The 12,257-nt window shown below is 38.7% G+C and overlaps 1 protein-coding gene across 1 annotated transcript; it reads right to left on the bottom strand.

The window, feature by feature from the left end:
* Nucleotides 1-5,642: 5,642 nt before the first annotated feature.
* On the bottom strand, nucleotides 5,643-12,057 carry RWDD4 (RWD domain containing 4). Its single transcript, XM_061474433.1, has 7 exons — nucleotides 11,954-12,057; nucleotides 11,676-11,756; nucleotides 9,497-9,606; nucleotides 9,242-9,386; nucleotides 8,396-8,510; nucleotides 7,395-7,444; nucleotides 5,643-7,232 (listed from the first exon to the last, which is right to left on the bottom strand). The coding sequence occupies exons 1-7, from the start codon at nucleotides 11,975-11,977 to the stop codon at nucleotides 7,194-7,196; spliced, it is 564 nt and encodes a 187-aa protein (XP_061330417.1). The 5' UTR covers nucleotides 11,978-12,057; the 3' UTR covers nucleotides 5,643-7,193.
* Between the last annotated feature and the right edge of the window lie 200 nt (nucleotides 12,058-12,257).

The following is a 12,257-nucleotide window of genomic DNA, read 5'->3' as shown; positions in this document are numbered from 1 at the left end:
GTGTCTGAGAAACAAAGATTACTCTGATGATCACAAAAAGATTCTGCCCAGCCTTTACCAGAGGTTGTAGTAAAGGCCTCAAGTATACACATTTAAAACAGGAGAAAATAAACCAGGAGGGAGACATATTGTAGCTTGCACATTGTATTATAGCAGTGATCATAGTTCCAAGTGTGAGGCATCAGTTTCAATCAGTTGTTTATATTAATTCTTTTCTGCCTTTCCGATCCAATATACCTTCCTACATAAAAGCTATGAAGGAAACACACAGTGCTGCTGAGTGCCATTTTTTGCCCATGCTGGGAAGAAAACGAGGGGAGGGATATTATCTGTAAGTATGCACCATGAAAAGAGTTGAACAACTCTCATCATGCCGTGAAATGAGGAAACACAAGGTAACTGCTCTTGCATTCACCTGACTGAACAGTTACTTGACACATACACACATTAGCTAACAAGCTAATAGGTCTGCTTGAACTCAGAGCATTTTGAACATCACAATAACCAAGTTAACAAGGAAAGGAAGATACGAAAATACTGGATCCACATTCATATAAGCTACTACAGTTATTGTGTAGAACTTCACCTTTGTTACTCTTTAAGATTGACTATAATGCCTACTAACCAAGTCTAGGTAGCCTTTGTTGACAGCATATATGTGTATTTCTTTTGTCCCAGAAAATTAAGCAGTATATCCTCTCTCCTTACAATACATGAAAAGGGATGGAACTAATGCTTATTAACAATACATTAGAATCTGCACTGACTTCTGTAACACAGATTTATTAAAAGCAATGCTTAATCACACATTCTGTAGCTAAATAGTCACCTAAAGTCATCCATAAGCATTTATATATCACAGATCCACTGCTTGTCAGATATAGGAGCATTCTAAAACTCAGGGTTTTGTACTGCTTTCCTACTAACAGGGACACTAGGAAGCAAAGCACCAAGCATCTGCTTGGACATTACAAGGGAAAAAAGTACTGCAAACAAAATCCCCAAAACATGTAGCCGTAGAAAGAAAAATTTCCTATGCATTCTTTTTCATATAAACACCATACAGGCAGCTTTAATTTTGGCACATCCTTACTTCTGAGTAAGACTGTTTTCTGTCCTTTGAGTGGATTTGTAACTTTAGCACTATTTTAATCTAGGAAATACATTTCTATACTACATCCTGTACTTTCTATCATCCAAAGACATATGGCGGAGAGCGGGGGAATATCATAATCATGCTGTATGCCAGATAATTAAAACCTGGTAATATTCTAGTGCTGATCTTCAGAGAAAAATACAAACCTGATAAAGCTGTGCAAATTAGTTAGCCATCTATAAAGGACATGTACTTTTTGTGAACTGGCTGCTACAATTTCCCTGTACTATTATAAAATATCTCTCTTCAAGGTCAATTGAACCATAGTTCTACCTATAAGTAGAGACTAAATGGCTCCCTATGGTGGAAACAGCAGCTCTTTAGATAGGAATGCTTTCTTCATGTTTGCTTTTCCTGCAGGAAATCATAAAATCTACTACTGACAGAGACACTTAACTTGATTTAAAGTAAGATCCTGCTCTAAGAGTGACTCCACACAAGACTATGTTTATGTTTATTGCCTCTCAATGACACTGTAATTGTTTAAGAAGGAAAATATTATCTTTCCTTGAATGATACCTTCCAAACTCATCCAAGACAAACTTTTCCCTTTCATTGATCATTACCAGTAATAAAGACACTACAGAAGAAATTATGCCCTCAGAGACACCTACACAACTCCACTCTTCCCCACGAAGGCTGTACAGTTGCAATTTGGCTTTCTCTCTCATTGCTGTGACCTTATCCCGTTTCACAATACAAACAACTTGCAGCGGGCAATCACAGTAAGAGCTGTCAAATTTCTGCTGTATTGTAAACTTGAATACTTAAACCACACAGGAACCACGAGCATGAATGCTCAGACACAATAGCAAGGAATAGGTACATAAAACTTTAGTCAAACTTTCAGTCTGACACAGGACACTGGTGTCTGGATATAGATTCTCATATATCTTGTGTAATTCAGCCATTTGGAGTCACAACATTTATCTCTTATTCTCTTCAAGGTTGTTTATGAGGATGTTTTGCCCCCTCTACTCTCTTCTCCAGTCCACCCAGAATTCCCCCACAAAACATAGTTGAAGGAAACAATTTCCAAAGGGAAACTACTTCTGTTTTGGACCAGTTCAATGATTTTTCACGGCATGAAGCTCACATTATAACCCAAACCCACTTGTATTGCCTCAGATGTAAGTATGGTTTCCCTAGATTTGCACTTCTACCAAAGGTTCTATACGAAGAAATGTTTTTTTTTCTTACTGTTCTTCTACTCACCAAAACCTCATCACTGACCAGTTGCACATGCTTTATCTATCCACCCCAGGTACAACCAGTTGCAGGAGTACTGCAGACATTAGCAGCCTTCATTTCAGCATCATCTGTGCCAGGCTGACCAAGGGAGTGAGCAGGATATGCTAGGTACACACTGCCAAGTTATCACTGCTTTCACCCTTCCACCCACCTCCTTAAAGGCAGTCTGCATTATTATCTATTCGATACATTATAGTGCAGTGGGGCACCTCTGGTCTTGGTAAAAATACACAGCACTGAATTGTATTTAACATTATGTAAATACAACTAAAGACTTACTTGAAGTTTCATCTGAAATAAAGTATAAAATAACTGCTGTGATAGTGACAGCTCTTGTGACCCTGACATACTTCTTTTTGTATTCTTCAGAGAGAGATGGACAGATTTTTGGGAACAGGTCACTGTGTTTCAGAGATACCAAATTAATTTTATAGCAAAACCTACACATATCCTATGCTAGTAGCTCCTGTAAGTTGAGGCTGGAAACTGCACTGCCTAGTGATGTGCACCAGGGTACAATAAGGACTGAAGGGGAAAAAGAAAGGTAGGGAGGAGGTAAGGAGAGAGAGAGAAGAGACTCCCCATTTCCTTAACAGCAAGCAAACAAACCAGACTGATGGCCCAGTGAGAAAAAAAATGCATAGCTTAAAATTAACTAACTTTCAAATGCATTGGGAATATTCACCAATTCAAATGTGCACTAAAAGACCTAAGAGAAAAAATACCTTAAGTTAACATTTCAATTGAAAAAAAAACCACGAAACTTCATTTAAGCACTGGTGTCACCACCACAAATTTCTGCACCGGGTTTCTCTCAAGGAAAGATGCTCAGAGGCAGGTTTGAAGAAGGGAATGGAGTAAGCTATGCTTGATCAGATGAGATTTCCAACTGGTTACTGCAGCAACACTATAGAGAAAAAGTATTTATTTAAAAAGCTCTTTCAAACAGTGCTTTGGTAAGGCAATTCATATCCATGCAATATGGAAAATTCCATAAAAAGATAAATTCCTTTTTAGTCATCCTGTATTTTGGACATTTTCTACTTTTATTTTACTGTTACTAGTATCGACATTTGTCTTCTCAGGCCAATCAAAGTGCTACTGCAAAGCCCATGAGTTTCAATAGGTGGTGTAGTCCTACAATGAATAGACTCTTGCCCTATTGAAACATAAATAACCATAAACAATTGAAACATAAACAACCGTTTTTCCACTGCCAGTGGGTTTTTACTAAAACAAGGTGGTGGTAGTGCATTTTTCAACAGTTCAGAATTCCCTCAGTAGTCATGATTCATATTTGTAGTTGTGCTTTTCTTGACAGGAATAATGACATTTTTTGACCCCCAATTGTCAGTGCTCCAGCCTCTCCGTAAGGTCAAGTACCTGAACTCTTGAAATGACCCTGCGCTTCCAACCATCATGCCACACGAGAAAATAGTTTAACTACAGAAATTACCTTTTGAAATTTACATGAAAGCAAAGAACTGACACAAAAATTCCCAATGAAAAATATTTTCCTTGAAAGTAGAGTTGCAAACAAACACGTTTACTAACAGAACCAGAGGAGGCTGCTTGGGTATTTTCACAAGGAGGTGTGATTTAAAAGCACACTGGGAGCTAAAAAAATCAGGCATTTCACAAGGCTAAGTTTGCCGCTATACAGAGTAACACTATAAAAGCAAGAGATGTAGTTTCTATTTGTCCTTAGCCCACCCTCCCTAACTAACCCATTCAGTTAAATTGTCACGGCAGCTTGATTTATAAACCAAGGACACTGGCAAAAACAAGCCAGTTCCCCTTGGAGAATTTCTGAATAGAGAAAGCCCTGCCCATTCTGATGCCAGCAGAGACTAACGCAAAACGTGCTTCCCTGTTACAGTACTACCAGAGCTATTTCTCCACACAGTGTTACTCCCTGCCAGACAGTCTTGCTCAGATTGCAGCCATGAATCTCCAGGTTACATCAAAGGCAAGATTGTGTCACTTGCAAGAAGTCCTCCCTTATGTATTTTCCTGGCTTTTAGTAAATGCAAGTTGAGCTCAAAAAGAAACCATGACTTCCTGGAATTAAGAATTCTTTAACCATTAATAGTATTTTCCTTATTAGGGAAGCACATACATTTACCAATTCTAACTCCAGCGTTTCAGAAAAAACTACTTTCTTGTTGGAAGAGAGCCGTACAGACCATCTTTCAGATCTCTTCACAACCTCTTCAGAAGAATGAAAACCACAGAACAAATCCAGTATCTTTTTTCCTTCACCTGCAGTCACAACATTTCATGTAACTTTTTTGCTTTAATAAATATGTAATGAAGAGAAGCAGTACATTTGCAATATATTTAGCTTATCCTCCAGAAATAATTTAAGAGAACTATACTACTGTATGTTGCATATAAGCTCTCTTGACACACAGAGTAGCATAAACACTTCCAACAATTGAAGCCCAAATACAACAGTCACATAAGCTATCCTCTCTTGGTTGCAAAGGCTCTCAACAGCACCCAGCATGCACCTCTAACACCCCTCTCACCAAACGCTGTACCTAGCATGTACCATGTAACATACACTGAGACGGAAGACAGAATTCTTCCATCAGGTTTTAAGAATGTTTTCTTTGTAATAGAAAATCCTCTGCAAGGTCAAACTCGGCCCTAGAAGATCAGTCACTAACACACAGTTTTGAAAAAAAGAAGCATGTACCACAGTAGATAAATAGGCATTTATTAAAGTTCATCTCAAAACAAACAAAAATAATAAGAGGACATTAAGGCATCTTGGGTTCAGTAACTGTTCATATAGTAAAGATAACTTCTCTTTCCAATACAAGAGAGCAGATTAAGAAAACAAAAAGAGTTCCACGCACACACTTGGCACACTGCTGACTTCCACTGTCCCACCACTCAGTGTGGACCTCCAAGCCCATTTCTCCAATGAAAGAGCTATAAAATCCCAACACTCACCAAGACACATGCAAGAAAGCGCTTTTCCCTCCCCACAGATACCCACCTTCTGTAAAGATGTACACGGGAGAAAGACTAACAGATGGATATCTCAGAGAATAAAGAAGATGTACTCCTGCTACAACCACTCATTTTTGAGCAGACCAGGATATTTGGCCTTGCTTTTGCTAAGTATTTACTATTTCAGCCAGTAACTGGTGAAATTTGTATTGCAATGTAACAATTTTAATGTTCACCTTCCACATTCATATTCGATAAACAAATGACAAAGGTCTTGTTTCCATGGAATAATTTATTTTGATGAATTATGCTGTCAAGTGACCAATCACTGTTATAGTGCTTTTTTCTTCAATTGGAGTAAGAACACCAGAAAATGTTTACAGTATCATTGGGTCCACTATAACAGGATTTTACTACAGAGTAAAATACAAATTAATAAACACTGCATATAGCACTATTCACTTCACCACATTGGCTCTCTACATCTTTTGTCACATTCTAACCTTCATTTAAGGCAAGTTTATAGGTTGCTTTTTTGTCCCAAAGACTACATAGTCTCTAGATAAACTTATGTGACTAGGTCTGCAAGTTAGGAAATCGAGCTTTATAAAATGTTTACTTTAACAAATATGAAAGTTATTAAAGATGGCGACCCAAATTGCACTGTATTAAAAGGTGGAGTTTTCTTGTACCAAAGTCCTTTATTCATCATCTTTAGAACCAGTTTTGCTTAACTATAAAAGAGACACAAAAAGAAAGTATTCAAAGTTTAGGCTGTCATTCCATTTATTAGGAAAGAAGAAGAACATTATCTCATTCTTACACAGAACACATGTATATTGAATTCATAATACAGACTGATTGTGCTACTGTACCAAGAGACTGAAAAGCATCAAAAAATAATTTCTTAAGCTTAAACACTAAATGAGCTTATTTCCTGAATGTGAAAGTTGATCAAACAAAGAAAAAGCCACACAACCCCAGAAAAACCTCAGGGTAGTGTTTGTATTTGATTTGAAGACTCCACCAGAAGCTCTCCAAAAAAAAAAAAAAAAAAGATGAAGTAATGGAAAAAGTATCTTCACACATCTCTCAGAGAATTCCCATATAGAAATTTACACAATACAAAACCAGACATTAACTTACTATTTCTCACTTTTTAAATCTAAGTTTATAATTACTAAATGTAGTGCATCTAATTTGACGTCCATCTGGAATCCAAGACATCCACTACACATAGCCACTTTTAACTCGGAAGGACTCTCTCCAAAACCACCATAATCATTAATTTGCTCAGTGTTAGGTTTGACACCAAGAATTACTTATAGTTGTGTAAAATAAAATAGTTTGCTTTCAAAATTGCCAAGCAGCTATACTGGTTTCCACAGAATGAGCAAAAAAAAAGAGTGGGAAAGAAATGAATGCTGAGGGAGCAAGTAGAAAGAAACTATTCACTGGAGCAGTTGCAGCAGAGAATGGCCAGGCTTGTACGAGACAGCAACGTGCTCCCAGTTGAGACAGCTCCCTTTTTCTTTTTACTCATCCATTGCCCTCCAGAACCTGCCAGCACCACTAACTTTATTTTATATCTTGTTGCCATATGAAGGCAGAATTTTTGCAATGCGTCTGGCCAGCAAAGCCCTCTCATCATAAAACTAAGATTGCTCAATAAATAAAAACAAGGACTAAACCAACAAAGTTCAGTGAGGAATCAAAGACCTTCTGATGCCAATACTCAGAAGGATTAAGCATTTTAAAGCATTTGAGAAATACGTAAATTAGAATCCAAAATGAGCAACAGTCCTTACTATTTCCTACAGATCCTTTAAACATTAAAAAAAGGTAACTTGAAAATACTTACATGCTGGACGCATGTAGAAATGACACCACAGTCAAATTCAAACACAGTTAAGAAGAAAAGCAAGAAAAAAGGATCAGATTAGTTTTCTTCGGCTGTAAGTACAAATATTTTTTAATGTACATACGCAGTATTTTCATAATACTGCACATAATACAGTCACGTTACCTTGATTACATCCACCCAGTTCCATCCTCGCGGAAGCTCCCCTTTGTTATCTGCAGAATAAGAAGGTTTGATTTTCAGCACATGAGCTAAGGGGAATCAACACACAAAATTCTAAAGATTCAAAAAGATTAATTTCTCCACTACAAAGCAATGGACAAAAATAGATATTAATGTCTTAAAAGCATCTTGTTCTTCAAAGTAATTCTGTTTAAACAAAAACACCTCAGTCCATCTGACTACTTTAGAAGACAACTCCAGCATGAGCAGGGCTGACTTGCAATGATGCGTTCTGTCAGAGCTTTTCCTTTATACGGTCAACATTCAACCTACCAATCATACGTTAGGTTAGGTAAATTATATGCAGAAATTGCTGTCAAAGAGTACAGCCTATTGCTGCAATAGGATTGTATTATCTATAATTGAAAACTAAGGTTGAACACATAAATGTCATCAACAAAATTAGTTGAAAGATCAAATGCTTTTCAATCAAAAAACACTACCATTTCATTGAAAGCATAAAGCATCTGTAGAAGCATCTCTATTTAGAGGATACAAACTAAATGAAATGTTGTATTTTGGGTTCCAAAGCAAATACTTTCATTTAGAAACTATGTTTTTAATAACATGAATTATTTACAAGGGCCCATCAACAAACCACGTCTTCTGCTGAAAGTGAATTTTTACAAATCCCAAATGCTCTTCTCCCACAAGTATTTTTTTTTTAATTTCACTTTTGTCACAAATTGCAATTAAAATAAACCACAATAAAACAAAGCCACTGACATTCCGAAATCCTGCTCTACAGAAATTTGCTTGACCAGAACTAACATCTCAGGCAACAATGATTTATCTAAAACAAGCAAAACAGAGACCGCAGACTTCAGGTAGTTAATCTTATAGAGAAAAAACTGCTGATTCTAACCCTGACAGAGCAAGCTGTCATGGCTATAAAATTTGGATTCACATACTGCTCAAACAAAACAATGTTATAGTGAGCAAACCTGTTTTATCGGCTAGTTTTCGCTTCTGGGTTTTGGATAAATGCTCCTTTTTGTCTTTTTTCTTGCTTGCTGGCACATCAGGAGTTCCGACTGCAATACTATTGCTTACTGAAGTCTGAGAAGAATAAAAATGATTGTTAATATTTTGCATACTGGTTCCACAGATACCTGTGTGTGTGATAACTGAACCTCACATACTGAATATCTTGACTGTCAGAAGGAAGCAATGCTATCAGCATCCTGCAGCTTTTAATCAGCATATACTCATGACTATAGTTTTAAAAAACATGTTGGGGACTAGAATTATTCCCTTTCAGAGCTGCAACTTTTTGAATTTAAACATGGCATGCGATTAAGTCTGAAGAAGTCACGACTTCCTAAACACAGAAAGCATTCCTTTTTCCTCAAAGCACCTCTGCAGCACCACAATGGCAAATAATACCCTTTCACAACACAGAAGCCACAAACAGACCAGCCTGACTCACTCAAGACCCTGGAGGAGCATTGCATCCTAGGAAGGTTGCAGTAATTTGCTACACACACCCTGCTCCAGCAGACGCCTCCCAGCTCATGTTTTGCTTCTGCTCCAAGTCTCCATTTTTATGTTACTCTATAGGACAGAATTGTATCCCACAAACATTTTGGTGTAACAGCAAAATAGCAATTAGATGTAACAATTACAACCACAGCATTGTGGCACCATAACCTCTATGTGTCACTAGCTGCTAATGCAAAATACTTATTAACAACTTAAAGACAGAGCTGTGAAGTATTCAGAGTTGTAATAACCTTTCTTTCTGTTCAGTTTTAAAAGCAAGGGATTAAAGTCTGAATTTATCTACTTACCACAGTGTTAACAGGCTGATTTTCCATGAACACCTCTTTATTATCTTTCGCATATTCAAAAAGTGTGTATGTCATAGCAGTCCCAAGATTTGCTTCAACTTCTACCATCAACTTATCCAATATACTTTGTTTAATCGCTGAAGATCTAAAAGAAATCACAAAATCCAACTATAATCTACACAGATGAGGAAGAACTTGCAAACCAAAAAGCCCTCACATATAAACCTAGGGAGTGAAGCTGTCCTAAATACTTACATTGTGTTGTTGAAGAAAGCATCCATTGATATGACTGGCGCTGTTTGCGGATACGTTTCTGGCCAAGAAACTTCAATTAGAAACGCTTTGGGATCTCCACTTTCACCTATCTGAAGTGAAAAGAAAAGCATTATAAATCAACAGTTTCCAGTCACTTATTAAGGATTAAAATGCCAATATACAAGTCTTTCACTTCCTTAAGACTATTCAAACTCCTTAAGATAACAACTATTTTCATAAAGTTATAAATTAGAAAACAAAGCGGTTACCTAGGAAAAAGTATTAAATTTCTAACATGAGTATTAACCTCTACTCTGTAGTTTTCAAGCTACGAAAAGCAGCAGAAACATTCAATGCTTGCTTTGTGGTTTATTGTTTTGGGTTAGGTTTTTTTTAATTGCTTGGTCTGGAAGGCTATTTTGCAGCATCTTCGAGCCAAATATTATACAATCATAAATGAGAATAGGAAAAATGAAGCCTTCCTTTTTCCCCCTGTGCATCCAAGCTCAGAGCAATACAAAAGTAAACCATAAAACAGTATTGAAATAAAGATGGTGATAAACTAGTGAGCTAAAATAGCAAAAATAATATATAAGCTTTACAATATTTATGTCTTAGCTCTACAGATTATTTTATTTTACTATACGAAATAATGATTAGTAAGATTTAAGAAGTCAGTAAAATGGGATGGGATAAAAAAACCCATAGCATTAAAAAAGGCACAGTTTAATATAAATAATCATGCATATCAAACCACTTTACCGAACCCAAATTACATATACAACCTTTACAATTTTGTTGAATTAAAACCAAATCACTTAAAAATTTTAAAACCAGTGTGCAACGAAAGGCACACTACACAAACAGAAGAAATCTCACACATGGATTTGGAAGGCTAGCACAACAAAGTTAGCTAAACCATATTCTAATCTACCAAAACTTCTCCCTTATTTCGTTCATTACAGAATAGTCGAAACCTGGCTTTAATAAATTACACAGAATAAAGTGTAGACAGAAGAAAATTCCTAATCAAGGTAAGCTCACTGCACTTCAAAATTTAAACCGAACAAACAAAACCACCGATGTGGTACTTTTTTATGCACAGTGTCTGTTTCAGCAGACACTTACTTGCATTATGCCTTCTTGTAATGCAAATTCTTCTTCATGGGAAAGACAGCCTCAGACAAAAGCAATAACACAAGTTTTACATAATTTAAATTATGTTACCCTAACTTTTCACAGTTATTTTTTGGCTAATGAAAATTAACAATGAGCAAAGCTAGTAGAGTCATAGAATGATATACTGTAAACTTGTAGGCACGTCATGTTTACTTTTCTGCGGAAACCAGATTTAGTAAGAATGATCTTATCAGTGAAGGAAGGCTCCACTTACATGGATGAGATTCAAGTGCTATTACTTATATTGACCTGTATCTCATTACAATAACTGACGCTACTCTGAAGTTATTTGAAAAGTCACAAAGAGGTGATTTTAGATGCCTCCTCTACCCTACATGCATATGGCATTTTCAGAAGTCTCCCTTCTGCCCCATGAGTGCCTTGGTTTTCATCAGTAAAGCTCTCTGGCCATCCAAAGGTCTGCCTAAGCCCATAAACCTGAAAAAACGGACAAGAATTTCATGCCAGAATCTCACTGAATATCTCAAGCTTGGCACTCCCTGTATGTATCTCCTGAGCAGACCATATCAGTGCACATGCCCAAAAGATTTCGTGGATCTCTAGCAGGTAGACAAGGCATGTCAGCTACCGCTGGACAAGAGACTAGACCCTTGTAATAAGAGCAATAGGAACGGTTCAAAGCTTTACATATAAACGTGCCTGTAAGTGACATTTCTGACCAGATAGTGTGTTACTCAGAAGGCTGACTCTTTCAGCTGGTCGACAGCTCTAACTACACAGTACGCAGACGTATCAGAGGATGTCCAGCTACAGGATAATAAACCCGCACTGGGAGCAGGTTACTGAACATGAAGCATTGTGCTACCAAGCATCATCGCACCAAAGATCATGAAACAACGGCCTAGGATCCAGCCTTAGCCGCAATCGAATGTTCATTCGGTTTACAAAGACAAACCCGGTACACAGACTACAAGCCAGGGGAGTAACTTCAAGCTGAAGCCTGCGCTGCAGCGACTCGCAGACCTCTACCTTGCCTTACCCTGTACTGGAAGGACACCGGGCTCAGCTCCCTGAAGCACACATCTCCCTCGTAGATGGAGCGCAGCGCTTCCAGCTCCATCTGCAGCACGAAGCAGAGAAGGCCGTTACCGATTTCAGCCCGAACACGAAGCTCGCACCTGACCGTGGTCGGTTCGCGACGCCGTGCACGGCCCCGCCGCCTTCCCGCCCTCCCCCGCCGCCCAGCTGCCTCCTAGCCCGCTCCCCGCCGAGGCCACTCTCCCTGAGGCAGAGGCGCAGGCAGGGAGCGGGACTCACCTCCTGGTCCTCGTTGGCCGCCATGGCGCGCAGCCACGGAAGCCCCCCGTCCGCTGCCCCCGTAGCCGCCGCCGCGGCTTGAGGTGCCCCGCAGGCGAGGCGCAGCGCGGTAAGACCGGCCGGTGTTGCACGGGGAGGCCCGAACGGCCCCGCCCGACAGCCGGACGGACACACCTTCCCTACGGGAAGCACAGGTCACCCAGTTGCTCGTTGCTATTGGCCCCTTCCGCCCACCGTCACCTCCTCTGTGTCTTTCCATTGGTCGGCTCCTCTAGTCTCCCCTCTCTTCCTTCTTTAGCTAACT

This window comes from Pezoporus flaviventris, unplaced genomic scaffold, assembly GCF_033815535.1.
Source record: "Pezoporus flaviventris isolate CSIRO_AGI_PZ_B2104156 unplaced genomic scaffold, CSIRO_AGI_Pfla_v1 ptg000002l, whole genome shotgun sequence".
Taxonomy (NCBI): Eukaryota; Metazoa; Chordata; class Aves; order Psittaciformes; family Psittacidae; genus Pezoporus; species Pezoporus flaviventris.
The sequence above is the reverse complement of the archived record's forward strand: the minus strand, read 5'-3'. Positions and strand labels throughout refer to the sequence as shown.